This window comes from Cuculus canorus, chromosome 8 (genome assembly GCF_017976375.1).
Source record: "Cuculus canorus isolate bCucCan1 chromosome 8, bCucCan1.pri, whole genome shotgun sequence".
NCBI lineage: Eukaryota > Metazoa > Chordata > Aves > Cuculiformes > Cuculidae > Cuculus > Cuculus canorus.
In genome coordinates, this window is record NC_071408.1 from 12,374,833 (window position 1) to 12,391,310 (window position 16,478).

The window sequence follows — 16,478 nt, forward strand, 5'->3', positions numbered from 1 at the left end:
GCTAAATAACACTTACACGCCTTGTGTAATGATAAGACTTGGTGTGAAGAGAAGGACTCTTCCTTACTTCTTTGGTCAACACTTTTTGCACTTTTAAGAGAAAGAAAATGAAATAAAGAAAGGCTCTTTGGATTTTTTTTTTTAAATACTCCATATTACAAGCTCTTAGAAAAGAAAGCTGACATCACCCAAAGTGTTTGTGCTAGTCAAATTAATACTATGTAGAAACTGTGTGGAGCCATCCCAGGGTCCAAGACAAAAAGTTGCAGCTGGAATATGGTGCAAGGAGTTTTTTGACAGTTCCACAAGATTTGGAGCTTAAGGTAACTCTTAGAGAAGTTACTTTGGATGTTTTGGAAATATTAATTTTTTTGTTTGACTGATAGGAAATACAAAATAGGTATATTTCTTTGTAACAGGCATAGTTAAGAAAAGGTTTGTGGGTTTTTTATTTTCAAAAACAGGAAAACCAGAACCATAGTATGTAAAGTTTGACAACTATTGTCTTCATAAAATGAAACTCTTTTCAGAGACTTCTGCCTTCCTCAGTGTCCTCTAAGCTTTGACCAGAATACATATTGTTATTGCAGCTTGTAACACATGCTCTCTCTGCCTTTCAGCACAGCAGCTCACAAGCCTCCAGCAGTAGTGCTCTGTGGCTCAAATAAGAGAGCTGGGCTGAAAAGCAGTGTGAAAACCTGACAGCACTATTTGTGAACTGGGTTGAAATACATTTTTTAAAATGTATTTGTCACTTAATTCTTACCTTTATTAGCTAGTAGTGTATCCACAGACTCAGACCAGGCCATTGTTTCCTCAGCATTTGACCTGTGGAAACAACAACTATCCTTGAAAGTAACATCATGATCTTTTGCCTGTGCAGTCTATGGTAGCTACTCTCTGCCTATCTCCTTGAGCAAGCAGGTTGAGTAATTATCCTATGCACTGAATAACTTAAAGTCAACAAAAAACTGTGATGCTTTTTTTTTTTTAGAGTGTAAAGACCCACACAGACTCCTAAATTACAGCATTATTTGAGATTGGCAACTTGATTAATTATCCAAGCAACAGCAGTAATACTTGCAATTCATTTAAAAAAAAATAAAAATGAGTGAATTCACAGTTTTGTCTCTTTGTAACTTGCTGCAAGCTTCTGATAGAAATGAGACACAACTAAATGGACTGTTGCTCTAGCAAAGCATGGGTGCTCTGAAGATGTTCAGGTTGGTTCAGAAGCAAGGTTTAGTGTGCAGGCTAACAGAGAACAGCTGCATGATCTAAGAGGCAAAAAGATGTTGTATAAGGGGCTGCATACTAAGTGTGTAGAATATTTTATTCTTGTAATTTGGGAAAGATGATCATATTCCATTTAGTCCATGAATGCACAGATAAAAAGCAATTTCTTTCATTCATGTAAAATTACATTTTAAGCAAAATTACCATTGTATGAGTTTTTAATTTAAACATCCAGCAGAGAAAAAGAAACCTCTTTACCAGCATTATTATTACTTGCATTTTCTGTGATGAAATCTCAGAAGAATATGGTTTCTTGAAACTGAAACTTTTTGTAGAAATGTCAAAGAGCTGTGTGGACATGACAGCAAATGCCTACTGGCTTTCCTACATGCCAGTTTTTCAGTTTTATTTTCTCAGATTCTTGGCAGCCTGTCAGTTTGCAGCCTCAGTCATCCCCAAATGAACACTAGTCTCATTTCTACCATTTCGCAATAAGCAGGAATGTTCAGTCATCTAGCTCATATTTTGTTTTAGAATGAGGAGCATACTTTTTCAATAAAACTTGGCTCAGTGGTTTGTAAACAAAATTTTTAAAAAATAGGTTTTCTTAAGGAAAATTTTTAAAAAAACCAAATAGGTAGGTAACAATTAAATAGATTGATATCTCATGTTGCTTTTGTTGAAACTGTTATATTTTATATAAATATTAGAAATGTATTAACCAGAAGAAGAGAGAAGAAAGCAACCTTCTGCTCTTTTGGTTATGTACCTTGTGTAGGTTATGGCAGGTAGGGGATTTGAAATGTAATCTACACTCTATATGAATACAATGGTCACTTGACTTTTGACAGCTCTGGAATGATTTGTGTGCATACACTTTCTCATTTCACGGTAAAAAAAAGGGAAAGTGAAAAAGAATGGGAAACATTTTGTATTATTTCAGTGCAAAATCAAAACAAATTCCAGGATTTTTAATAGAATCAAAAATGTTGTTTTCTGACTACACCATTCTCATTTGAAAAAAACTCAAAACTTAATTTTCATGGAGGTTAGTCATTCTGAACTGGAATGTGTTCCTCAGTTGGTTTTTCTGGTATCAGTCTCATGGGGTGTAATTCTTTCCTACCTCATTCCTAGGTCTTATGTTCACATTCCTTAGGGAGGACATTTATTCATCCTAAATAAAAGCAGAGCTGGTCATTCTTGGCTAAGCATCACAAGCCACAGACACTGTCCATGATGCTGAAAGGTGGGAAATCGGGATGAGTGTAAAACAGGGCAGAAAAGGATCTGCTGAAACGCAACACCAGCCTGCACATACTGCACTGCCCTTTCTCTAGTATTATAAAAGCATGTATTCTCAAGGTTGACCAGCTCATCTGGATGAGCTGCTCATCTATCAGGAGAGCATTTTAAATAACCTTTGATGTGAAGTTCACTGTGCCTTTATCTATTTAGACAACAGGTTCCTGAAGTCTCATCTATGGAAAGACCTTTATGCTGACTGTTGCCTTTCTGCTGCTCTACATACTAACTTAAAAAATAGGTATTTTAGGAGCTGAAAGGATCTGTAGTCTGATAAATGAACAAAATTTAGTTCTGTACAAAATATTGGGTTTGTTTTTTTAAAATTTACAAGCCCCCTACCTTAGAATTCTTAAAAACTATTTAGTATTCCTAAGGAAATTCCAACAGCTTGACTGTCAAAGCCCTACTCTGAAGTATAGAGGTTAGTTTGAGAGCTGTATTCCACCACCACTTGTCAGCATCACCAGTAACAGCATTTTCTAATTATAAATTTATTAAAAGTTCATATGATAGTGTCATTGTATTACATAACTGCAGGTATAATTATAACAGATTGTGGTATTGATGCCTTTGACAGGCAAGCTTTTTTTGTAGCTGTCATTTTACTTGTATCCAGACTGCACAAAACTAAATTTAACCAAGAAGAATAAAACTATGTTTATTTAGAAATATATACACACATACATATGGGAAAGTGGAATGCAAATCTCATCAGTCTGTACTGAAAATACAAATGAAAACTAAACGTAGTATTATGTAATATTTTGCGAACCATTGTATGTTGATGGAAATAATCAGCAGAGAATTTGTTTTAATAAGTGTAATAAAATTTCATGAAAAACAACAAATTTTCAGATTGTTCAGTAATTATTTACTGGCTTTCTTGTCAAACAAAAAAACAAAATGAAAGACCAGGATAGAACAAACCACATGAACCTAATTCTGATTCTCTTTCTCATGGGTAATATTATTTAATTTAATGTTTACTTCTCACTCAGAGAATGCTTTCATTGACATCATGAAATGTGTTTGAATGGGAACACAAGCAGAACTGACAAGGAATAAAAACAATCATATCTACCGTAAATGGGGTAGGAAAATAAAAAGCTGTCCAGATTACTCAAAAGTTGACCATCTCATCCCATAAATATCCTATGAGTAAAATAGCCATAAACTGTAACTCACTTCACTGGCATTTTTTGTTCCACTGTCTGACTCTCACAGGTAGAGTAGAATTTCTTTTTCTGACTGATCTTCAAGCTGAAGGTAATGTGACAGTAGGAACAATATAATTAGTATGTGAATATCCAAACAGAACAATGCAAATTGACAAACTGTTCTTAACGCTTCCTATAAAATAATTTCTCTCTCAGAAACATGGGTAATTTTTTATCAGTGGTCATTCTAACTTAATCTACTAAAACTAAATTTAATTATACATCATTTATATGCAAATATCTCTGATGATATCTTAAAAAAGAAATAATATTGTAATTTTTTTCTTACTGACCCTTTGGTTTACTGACTGTGGAAAATTAAAAAGGAAAACGGGCTCAGTACACATAGCTAGAAAATACTTGGTTATCAGTAGTTACTCATATTGTATCTGCAAAGCTTATCCATCACTTTACATATCTTGAAGGTCTAAGGCCCTTGACTAATTGCCTCTTTTGTTTGTTCACACAGGACTTATCAAAATGGGACCAAAGAGTGTTAGGGTGGTCATCATTTGCACATTGGTGCTGTTACGAATACTGGGATCACACAGTGTATGATACTTCTAATGCAGTGGTTTTTTTCTACTCTTATTGATAATTCATTCTATGTGTCATCTTCTAGGAGCATCATTCTGCCCTAAAAATCTTTTCATATAATTCTGTCTTTTTCCCTTGATTCTTTCCTCTCCAACTCATTTGTTTCTTTGTATGTTGTTCACTGTCCATCAATATCCTGAACAAGCAAGCTTATTGACTGGCTTCTTGCCTCTCTCTAAATCTTGTCCTGCTGCCTAAGACCTTCCTCAACCTTCCTTATTCTCAGCATCGTCACTTGACACACAAAAAAGCTTCCTGTGGTTCTGGAACCAGGACCCAGCTTTCCGAACCTGTAGAGTAAGGGACTTTTGTCTTCTCAGTTGAAATATTTTGCATCAAACACAGCAGCCTCAAGAGTTAAGTCTCATTTTCCTGTATATTATAGTCACAAGAAAAGCTGTCTTCTCCCTGACTGAGGACACAGTCTTAATTTAGCTATGTCTGTCTTCTAATCTAAGAATGAAAAAGCCAAACACAACATGCCACATTCTCAGTGTTAGGGGGTTCTTCTTCATCCTCACCTTTTGTGGGTCTCTAAAAGCAGTTTCAGGTCAAACTATTTTATGACCTTCATATGGAACAAAATGTAGCGACTCTGGTCAACAGAGCTCCAGAAAGTTGGAATCAGATGGGAACAGATATCGAGGTGGGTTATTGGGGTGATCAGGAAAATGAAACTGTCTTGTAGGAGGAGAGTAAAAGACTTCAGTTTGCCTGTTAAATGAAAGCAAAGAGGAGCTATGATTGCTCTCTGGATATGGAGGGGTAACGAGAGAGGAAAAAAAATTTACTTTAGAAATCATATTGGCAAAAGAATAAACGTAAATAAACAGCTAGTGAATAAGTTTAGGGTGGAAAACAAAAGGAGGCTGTGGAAAAACTGTTGGTTTTAACAGTCCCTCGGTAGAATTTTTGTCCCTTCTACTCCTCTGTGCTTCAAAGATAGTGCTTCATGTATTTATGAATGAGATTGTTTTAATTGTTGCACTGCGATAACAGGAAACTAGAGATGATGAAACCAAGCCTCCTGCAGACCTACATAATATTAAAAAAGATTCCTGGCAGCAAAATACAGATGCTGTCTGCAAATTCTTATCTTTGATTAACTTGCTTCAGAAAGTCATAATAGAAGGAGATAAATATGAATTGACTTCTTGATTGTCTGCAGTGCTTTTTGCTTCCCTTAATCAGTCATTGTCTCTTATTTCCACAGAATGTACACGGTGGACAGTAACATTGTGCCAGACAGAACAAAAAGCTTTCCATGTGCTGTTGCCCAGTAAGACTCGCAACTTCAACATCTTACAGGTGGAGAAAAAGCTTTCAACATCTACATTTACATTAAATATACTTTGTGATCAATTCTCTCCCAGTCTTTGAGCTTTCATAAAGAGGATAAACTATAGTACAAAATCCAAGCAAAAATTTATTTGTAGAAATTCTGATCTGCCAGACTCTAAATAGCTACAACTTGAATTTTCCAGCAGTGGGACTGTCACTGGTCCGACAGTTTGTTTCTAGTGTTCTGGTTTGTGATTGCATGGTCTGCCCTTCTCAGGTAGAAAAACAGGAGGTTCTTGCAAAGCTGTACATGCACTTTAGATGGATTACTATGTCTTGGTATTTTTAGGAAAGGAGTTTTACTTTTACTTACCCTAAGTTCTCACTGAGACATGGCCGAGATTTAGGAACAGTTCAAAACAGGTGCTGAGTTTTCAGCCAAGTAACAAAGTTCTAAAGGTCTAATGCAAATTTCCTCTAGCTTTCTTAGCGTAATGCCAGTAAAGTCAGCGCTGTTACGAGGACAGAGATGACACCAAATTTATTAGCAGTGATTACTTCACCGAAAGGGTTGGAAGAGGCTGCCCAAGTAGAAGTGGTTGAGTCATCATCCCTGGCAGTATCTAAGAGACGTGCTGATGAGGTGCTTAGGGACATGGCTTAGCAGTTAACTTCACAGTGTTAGGTTTACAGTTGGTCTTGATGATTTTAAAGGCCTTTTCCAACTTAAAAGACTCTATGATTCTATCAAGCAACACAACATTCTTGGATGAGTCTATTTCTTTTGTGATGTTTACCTTTGTGTCTAATACTAATAATTGCACTATTCACCAACCTTATAACAGCGATTATAAATTGACTAGTTTTGTGTTTGTGAAGTAGTAATACAATTGTTGATTCATAATAATCACGTTAACTCCCGTGAGACTCCTTATGAGAGGAAGGGTTGCAGGATCTGTGCCTTTGGGGTTTTTTATAATCATCTATGACACACATTGTTTTATCAAAAAAAAAGCCAATCAGTGCAACAGATGCATTTTTTTATTTTCTAATTGGTGATGTCTGAATGATACAGACATGACCATCCCTTGAAGATTATCAGTGCTGATAAGTATTTTTATGTCAGTATTAGAAGCCACAGAAGGATGCTAAAACCCAGGAATAATTAAACAGAGGCAATCTGTCTCCTGCTTGTGTTTCATGGGGTACCGAACACAATTCACAAAGCCACAAAAAGCTATGAGGGAATTTCAACAGTGTAACATGCTGTTGAGTGACTGCTGAGTCTACATAATCAGATTGTATTTCAGGTATGCAGCAGGTAATAATGTGGTTGTTGTTATTATTATTATTACCCCAGTATAAATATCACAGGTACTCTAATCAAAGTTAAGCACAGTCACCTTTTCTCATAAGAAGAAGCTGGTAATATTATTTTCTCTGTTTGGAACTTAAAATATTCTGGAAAGAAACTCTAGTATTTTACTGAGAATTCATAAGGAGGGAAAGTGATCTTAGTATTAAAACAAATGTATCAGCTGCTTGTGAAAATGTATTAGCTGTTCATAACAGCATCAAAAAAAACCCAAAAACATATTAACATGTAAGAGATAGGCTGGAAATTGCATGTAGAATTATTTCTAAACTTTTTGGAAATGTGGATCCAGCTGACACTGCTGATGTCTGCAGCTTGAGTTCACTAAGAAACCGGGCTGGACTTGCAGAGTACCTCAGGCCCTTATTTGCTCAGCTAATTTCAGTATATTTCAAAAGCTTTATCTGAGGCAGCTACCTTGACATTTCCATAACTCTTCTGAGTGTGCTATAGATTTTGTTCTGAATTAAGGTTAAGGTCCTTTCCAACCCAAATCATTCTATGATTCTATGAATTTCTTGCCTTTGACAGGCCACAGGAGAACTAGAACTGTAGGAAAGGAAATGCAGATCTTTTGATTGAATGTTTCCTCCTTTGCCAGTATTACTTGCAAAGGACTACTGATTTATTAAATATTTAAATCTCCCAAACTTTTAGGCTTACTGCCTGACTTTTTTTCTGAAAACTCTTCTTCTCATTTTTTAAGCTATTTTTAAGCATTATATTCACTGTGTTGCCTTCCTTAATGAAAAGCTTATTGGCTGTTTAGTGGGAATAATGCATGCCATCTTTTGTTCTTTCTGACCCACATCATCATTTCAATACTAATCTCAATAGACAGTGTAAACCAACTCTTTATGTCCAAACTATTGATTTATTAGCTAAAAAAAAAATCACTTTCATTTTTGTATGTTCCTAAAAGAGCTACCTTGTACTCACCTGAGTGCAATCTGAGAAAAGGTCACACTCTCCCAATAGCTGTTATAGGTGTGCTGGCGTTTCCCCGGATGAGGTTCAATATGTTACTGATGCCTTTTCAGCACTTGCCTCTGTTAAATCCATCCCATACCCAGGTTTGCTTGGATAGTGTTTCTTGTACCATGCAACCTCAGCAGAAGAAAGTTAATGTTCTGCTGGTACAAGAAATTTCAAGCAATATGGAGACGTGACTGCATTTCTTATGTTAGGATAAGCCCATAGATGATCTGAGCACTGCTATCATGACTAGCAAAGTCCTGTCATAGGGGATGCAAATATATTTTAATCACAGCGACTATGTAAATGGCTTACCTTCCAAAGCACTGCACTGCATGGTGGACTCGCACAAATGCCCTTCTTTTTACATATAAATAAATCTATGTGTATTCAGTACACCACAGAGCTGTTTTGCATAAGAAAATAAGCTGTATTTTCCACCCAAGCAAAGTGTGCCCTTCAGTTTAAAATGTTCTGATTTCAAGATCTACTTTTCCAAATGTTTTAAACAACATTCTGGAGCTCTCTAAGCTGGATTTCTAAGTACTACACAAACACAAAGCTATGTTAGAAGAGAAAATTGGAAACAAATCTCAAAAACTTGCCACGACTTGAAGATTCTCATTTAGTGTTAACCAGCGGTGTTTGGAACAGCTCATGTCCTGGCCTGAATAAACAGGCTATTATTACACGACATCAACTTCACAAAACTTCATATTTACATATATAATGCAGACATATAGAGTTCAATATTGTAATCATCTTGTTCTTGCACACAGGTATAAATTCGCACCAACACAAGAATTTACTGAGAGGCTGGCATTATGCCTCAGAAAGCTCTTAACCTGTAATTCCCTATGTCAGTTTTCTCTCTGAGTAGTGCTATTCAGCTGTCCATCACACAGCCCAAGCAGTTTCTAGGTGTCTGAATGAAAGGGGAAAATCAATATACTCGGTGTTCTCGGTTGCCTCTTTACTGTAAAGGATTATTGGAAGTGTACTTCTGACTTCTTTAAATGTGCACTACACTCAAGTACCATGGGCACAATATGTGTATATGATATAGGGAGAACTCCTACCCAGTCCCCCACCAGCGAGACAGTCTACACAAGGATTTAAATTCTTAGAAGCCTTCTCTTCCTTAAGGGAAAAGCGGAGCAGCATTAACTGCAGAAATTTAAAATAAAACTGGAGAAACTAGAGTTTTCTTGAAGTACCAACCAATTGCATAATGAAGAAGGAACAGTATAGGGTTGTCCTTACATTAGGCTTCAGCTTAAACTTCTGCCCTGTCTGAAAACTCTAAATTGACTTCCATAGGATTATATTTTATGGGTAGTTAATTTTTAGATACTTTTCATGGAGAAGGCAAAGATAGTTTGTTCTAGACTGTACAATCTTGGTGTCTAGATAATCTCTTGTAATAGAGCCTTATGAGCAACATTATGCGAACAGATGTCATTTAGGAGAGGAGAGATATAAAGCTTTGTGGTAGAAAACCAGAGGAAGCTTTTACGACAACCCAGCCCTAAATGATCAGATTACAGAAAATGGAAGATGATACATGACAATTTGCAAGAAAAATGTAGAAATAGGAAGCAAGCTAGATGATGTATGGAAGAAATATATTTTTATCATTTGGCACAGAGCCACGCAGGAGATTAAAGGGCGTTATAAAAAGATTGAGGCATTTGACTAAAAATGCAAAGACACAGAGCTGAATCTAGATAGGCATCTGACCAAGGCATAAATTTATGAGCATATGAATCACTGAAGAGAGGAAGATGATTTTATGGAATTTATTTTTCAGTTGAAGCCTTCTGACAGTGTGCGTAGAAAGGAGAGGAAACTACATTCAAAGCAGTGGATAATTAAAGCAGGCGTGAGCAGCTGAGTGCACAAAAATGAGAGAAAAATTAACTGCCCTTTGTGGGTCACTTATAAGTTGTAGCATGTAAATGCATTTAAGAGCCATATTACCATTGCCCACATTAGTGGAAGAAGGAGATCTGTCTTTTTCTTGAGATTCTTTATCTTAGATTTCATTCCTCTTGTTTCTTGCCAGTTCAAAAATTAGCCAAGCTGTCCTTTCACACACAATAACAAACTCCAAAAGCCAAAGAAGTCAACCATATATGTGTATTCCCATCTCAATCAAGTTTAATAGCAGATAATAATTCAGAGCTAATTTAAAGCATCTAATTAGATCTAAGTATTTGCAACAGGAGGCAAAACTTTTGTGGCTATATAAGTCATGCTGAATTTTCTTTGTACTTTGGATCTGAACACTTTGCTTTATCTAAGGAATAAAGTGAAGTGTTTATGTAGAGGATGTTATTGTGTTGGTAAGAGAGCTCTTTGTTTTTGAGAGCTCTTACTGAATGCTGAATGACACATACAAATCTAAAAAGCTGCTACAAAAAATAATGCCCACTAAAAAAATATGTGCCTGATAGGTTTTGTGCGTGTAGTGTTTGCAGTATATCAGCTAAACAAGAGGATTTACATAACTGTGACATTGATACTGTCTAAATTTGAGAAGCCCAACTATGTTTTCTGGAACTACTCTAAGGTTTATACTATAAATACACCTATGCAGGTCTAGTCCTTAGTCTGATCCATTCCGTCAAACTCAGTCCTGGAACAGCATCACAGACTTATACTAAATCTATGCTTAGGTCATCTTCCAGAATTACAGTAGAACATTAAATAACAGAGCAGTCATTTTCTTTCACTAAAGCCTCTCCTAGGAAAAACCCCTTTGCCAGATAATTGTGTCATTATAATTTATCTTTGTGCCCTTTGCCTTCCTTTCTCTGAATTTATCTTGAATTTTTCTTACAGCAGTTCCCATTGCATTAGTCTGCTGCAAATTCAACTATGGCTCATAATTATCTTTGAAAAACATACATGTATAAACCAGAAATATCTTATTTGGTTTTTTTTCATTATAAAACTCATAAGAGGGACTGGCACTGTCAGTACCACAGAGTGATGTTTTTGAGGAGGGGCTCCCTGGAGATAAGCAAAATTTTCCATATGTCTGTGAAATGAAAGAAAGGGTGCCTCCTAATCTATATTTATCATTACAGATCCTTTTGATTAAGAGCTTGTTTTTGTTAAGAAGAAAAAGTCTTACTCAAGGTACTACCTTTGTCATTTGGGTTTTGGAACAGTATATGTATATTTAATATATTTTTTTTGCATTTATTTAGTCCATGGCAAGAGTAAAGGTGGGGATTCTCAGTTTAAAGGAACGTAATTACACCAAGGGAGAATCTAGCTGCAAATGTGTAAGTGCCTGTGTTGCAACAGACTCCCTGTTAAGGTTCAGAAGAGTCTGTTCTCAAAGCCGTTCCCTTTCTCTAACAAAGTTAGTAACACAAAAGATCGGACACGCATATTTTAAATATCTGAGAATTGTTGCATCAGGACATTGTTAGTGATATTAGAGATTCCCTAATCAGAAATAGGATCATTTCTGGCAGAACTGATCCCTGTTCAATGGACAGATATGGACAAAAAACAAGTGTAAATAATCCACCCAGAAAAAGATAGTGACTTCAGCAATAAAATTTAATTAGAAAGTTGCCTTTCAATGCATTCATTCATTCACGTGACAGCTGTGACAAAACCAACTGGAAGTTCTTAAAAAAATTATAGGCTGGCAAGATCCAAAGCTAAATTTCAGTATCGAGAAAGAGACCAGTGAAGGAAGCAGTATTGGTGCTGCTAAGAAACACACTTATTCCTGAATTGCTAAGCCCAGGTTCTGATTGCCTTACACAGTTAGAAATAGCACATGCCTGGATCTTTGGTATTAGGGGAAAATAATGGAATAAACCAGTAAGGATCATATTCCTAATAGTTACGAATGTTCCCTGTCTACTTCCCAGGTACATGCCAAGAGCTTGGAGATTATTCCCAGGTCATTGTCAACCTCAGCAGCCTTTGCTGCGTGAAATTCTGGTCTCTGTTGTACACAACACACTTTTGGCTGAAATGGGAATGATTACAGAATTATATGTGAAGTCTTCAGGTTTAACTCATCAATATATTGGTGATAAACTGAATCCTGAACAACTGTTTTGGGTAGATCAACTTCAATTGTATAAAAAGCTAGTAAAGCAGACACAGAAACCCTCAGATCAAGCACGATTCACATATACCCTGAATTAATAATGAACAATAAGTCCCACCCTTAGAAACAGCACCTCTTCACTTTGATCTCCTATTGAACGGGGTAGAAAAGCTTAAATTCCATACAAAGTAACTGAGTATACAAGTCACAGTTACAAGTAAATCCTGCAGCCACATGCTAAACTGAACCAATGTTTAAGATTTTAAGAACTGTCCCATGCTTTAAGGTACATCTGCATGAGTTCTGAAAGAAAAGGACAAGATAAGTATATATACTGACTACAAGAAAGATATTGCATGATTTCAGTAGTAAAGAAATAAAAGGGGAGATTTCTCCTTCCTCCTCTGTAACCATACTACTGACAAGTAGAACTGGGGTTATTCTATGAGTCCAAGAGCTATTAATCTTCAGATCCTTTTTCAAAGTAAAAGGCAGGAAAAAAAAACAGAGCAAAGTTCAGTAACAAAGTTGGTATACCGTGGATATTTACTAATAAAACTAGAAATATTTTTATATATGTACACATACACATGACTTGATCTTTAACCACTCTCATTGCGTTAAAACAGCATTCTTGGCCCTATGTGTCTGCTCATTTGGTTGCAAAAAAATGAGAATACAAGCATTTGATGGCAAAGCTAATCTATACAGCATAACTTAGATGCAGAGGACAGACACATGTAAGAAGAAAACAGTACAAAATGTACCCCCAAAAAAGTAAATAAGTATTCTTATGTTCCTCTTAAAATAAGTAATAGCTAAATTTTAATTATGCAGTGGCTGTAGTTATAATTCTTGTAATGATACATTATACTTACTAATGTTCCTATGTGTTTTGCAGTATGAGAAAATACTACAAATACTTGGTGCTTAGTTTAGGAAGTATTGCAGAAACATAAATATGTGCGAAGGTTAAGTATATAGTTTCTAACTGTGATGAAACTGTCCTAAATAATGCAGGCTCAGGATACAAGGTAGATATAAACAAGTGGCATTTTATACATTTTCGTGCAGGAAAGTTACATTTTTCCTCCAACTACAATTACAGCTCTTGCTTGAGTTAAAAAAGACATACCTGTACAAGACCTCTACAAGCTGTGTCTTGCCAAATGTTGCCTACTCCTCTATGATGAAAGAGATGAATCACCAGCTACAGAACTCTGACGTAGTATGAGTGCATGTAGCTTTGCTTTCCATTCATTTACGCCTCCTAAGAATCTGGATTTTAAAACACATACAGGTTTAAAACACATACATGTGAGTTTCCCTGTTACCAGACAGTAAAGTCTGGTCGTACTACACCTCTGGAAATCATTTACAGTAAAAGACCGTGATCGTCTCCGAAGGGTAGGACGCCTGGGATATTTCTCCCTAACCAAACTTAAATAACTTTCAGATCTTAGGAAGCGTGGGTAGCTGTCTTGTTCCATCAGCCTGTAGACTGTGTTTTGTGCTGCATCAAAGGTGGTGATGAGGGGCTGATCAATATTCTGACTTGTGAGTTCTTTGGTCTGAAAGTCCAAATTGACCTGGAGAATGAGGAGAAGTATATTTCTTTAATGGATATTCTGGATATTCATGCATTTCCTGTGTTGTTATCCATAGCAATGATACTGTGCTTTGTTGAAAGTATTTTCTGATAAGAGGGCTTTTGAATTCCTGATAGAACTTGTTATTAATCCCACAGAATTATTCAGTGTGTTCAAGTTCACTAATGGCTGTCAGAAAGTCTTCACAGATGGTGTCGTTAGTATAATGGAAAAAGCAATGAAATAGAGATTAAAGATTGATGTTTGACTAAAAGTAGTTTTTCTAATATTGTTCTTGGAATAGTTGCAGCTGTTCAGCTTTTGCAGCACCAGACTAATACAGAACTCTTTCCATTCTTACTTAGGATTCATGTAGAACTGTGTCTGACTAGGATTGTTAGTAGAAATTTAAAATTCTGGTTTCTCTAGAGTTTTGGTAGTAGGAAGGTAAGAAAACTGATAATAAAATTATAGAAATTATTTTAAACAAATTCTCGGTGTCTTTAGATGGGAAAGCATATCAAAATGATCATCTACTCCATGCACCATTGGATTCATTGTGGAAAGATTTAATTAGCATTAGAATTTTATTAAAGTGTCAGACACTGATTTAAGAATGCTATTTTGAAAAATAAGATAGAATATACGAAAAAAACCTGTTGATACAGTCAAAAAGTGACTTCTCTCATAAGTGTCATCCACTTTACATACATTTGTTAGTTCCATAAAGCTAGTTAAAGCAAATACTTTAGATCTAACAATGGAAAAGTAATTAATGATGATAGGCTGCTCATCAAACCTAAGATTTTACAATCCTACCGAATGGCACACTCAAGCAATTTTTGTAAAAGTGCTCTGCTGGACAAGAAATTAGAGAGAAGGTGCAAATTCCAGAGTTGTGTGGTCTGGAATGAGATTCTCTTGGCTCATCTCAGCTGCTCCGTTGAACCCAAGGAAGGTAGTCTCACCAAAGCCAACTGCTTAAGGTGAACACCATCATCCATGCTGCATGCACCAAATAAAAAATATGACAGATAAAGAAATTGCTGCTTTGCTATTAGTCAGACCATGACTTCCACACCCTACCCTCTCTCTAGCTTTCTCCTGTTCATCCTTTCACTTATGTCAAGTCTCATAAACCTTGATAGTATCAACGTTTGATGCCCTACCATACTGCTTATTGATTGATCAGTTGTCAATGCAGGGGTGTTAATATTTATGTAAGGGTCCACTCCGAAGGACTTGCAGCAGGGAAATAAAATAAAACGGACATAAGTCTTTGAAAGCTGGACATTTTCCTCGGAAAAAGCAGATCTGAATTTTAGGCATACTATATAAGGACCTAAATGTGGAAATTGCACAACACTGCAATCCATCTCAAAAGCAGAATTAAGAGTGGTTTTGCCCTCATTACAGAGGAAGTAGTAGTTAGTGTTTAACTTGCTATCCTGACAAATAAGAAAAGTGCAGGGAAAAGGAGCACTGTCAAGTGACATATTCGATCTGCTCAAACTTGACAGAATTACGGGAAATTCAAAGTTCAAAAGACCTATTGAAGAGGCTGATTGTGGTTTCAGTAAGAGTTCATAATCTCTCAACACATTCACCTTCTGTCCTAGACGCAGGAAAAAATAATTCCTTTTGCTCATTTATGAATCCTTTGTAACATTATTACAGTAACATTAAGAAATTCTAAATATGAAAACTTTGTTGCCCTATTAAGGTAATAAAAAAAGGCCCTAGTATCAGTGAGGACCAACACCCAACACATTTTTCTGTAGAGGCTGACAGTAAAACCCCCGAGAATACACAATTAGAGCTGGGGTGGCAAAAAGGGAAGAAAGCTTAATCAAGGAAAAGCCTATGCTTATGATTATTATGGTAAAGGAGATGCTTAATTTAGTAGCTCCTTGCAGTCTCTTTTAGAGGTTTTGGCTCATTTAAATAAAGTTTCTGAATTTCATTTATGTAGTAATTTAATAGATAATTACTAGTATGAGAGAAAGAGAGAATTAGTCTGTTGGTTTGGAGGTAGCTTTAAATAAGGCGGATAATACTTTTTCACAAATGCTCACTCATAAGTCTCTTTTAACATGCCTGTAACACTTAACATGCCTATTTCTTCTCATATAGACTCCATAAATGTGGGTATATATGTGTATATATATATATATCCTGCCTTTACAGACCACTAGGAATCTCTGTTTCCTGTCGTATAATACTTAAACTCATGCTCCACACTTAGAAGAGAGGGTATTGAAAGGGGTGTGGAGGACAATGAGAATAATCTATGCAGTTGCTTTCAAACTTCCTTCCAGACCTTCGACATTTAAGATACAATCCTCTTACACCAGTGACTACATTGCTTCTGAGCATGCACTTCTTAAAACCAGATTTCATCACATGCAGTTGTGTCAAGTACTCTGTACAATGAAGAACTGTACCTCTTTTGGAGCATCTTTCTGTATGAAGGTTTCATAAATGTTCCTAGCTTTTGGCAAGAGTTCATGTGTAGTTTTGCTTTTTCTTGTAGTCCTCACAAGCAATCACAGAATTCAATGTTCTCCTCGCTGAACTCAGTTTTCAGAAACTTTGTAAAGGCATCCAATCCAGCTGCAAAAGGGGATGTTGCATTGCATTAAAAATATATAACCTTATCAGATAGTTCCTCTTTTCACACAGTCTGTGCAAGCTAACAAAATAGGTTGTGGTCCTTTTGAATTACACCAATGTTATAGATATTATTTTTAAATACATAGAGATTCTAAAAATAAGTGAAGTTTTCAATCATGATCTGAATGCTGAAACTCCTGTCACAG

At 36.1% G+C, this 16,478-nt stretch overlaps 1 protein-coding gene across 2 annotated transcripts in view; it reads right to left on the bottom strand.

Moving 5' to 3' along the window:
• The window catches only part of LOC104054725 (regulator of G protein signaling 18), a 46,609-nt gene that overhangs the window by 24,619 nt on the left and 5,512 nt on the right, over positions 1-16,478 (bottom strand). The window contains exons 4-5 of one of the 2 annotated variants that reach the window (XM_054073419.1): positions 16,104-16,272; positions 767-843 (exon numbers count right to left, since the gene is read on the bottom strand). In XM_054073419.1, the coding sequence (XP_053929394.1) occupies positions 767-843; positions 16,104-16,168 (142 nt within the window). In that variant the 5' untranslated portion in view covers positions 16,169-16,272. Of the gene's footprint in view, positions 1-766; positions 844-13,521; positions 13,660-16,103; positions 16,273-16,478 lie in introns of those variants that run through there. The other variant, XR_008451059.1, reaches the window with a different exon arrangement.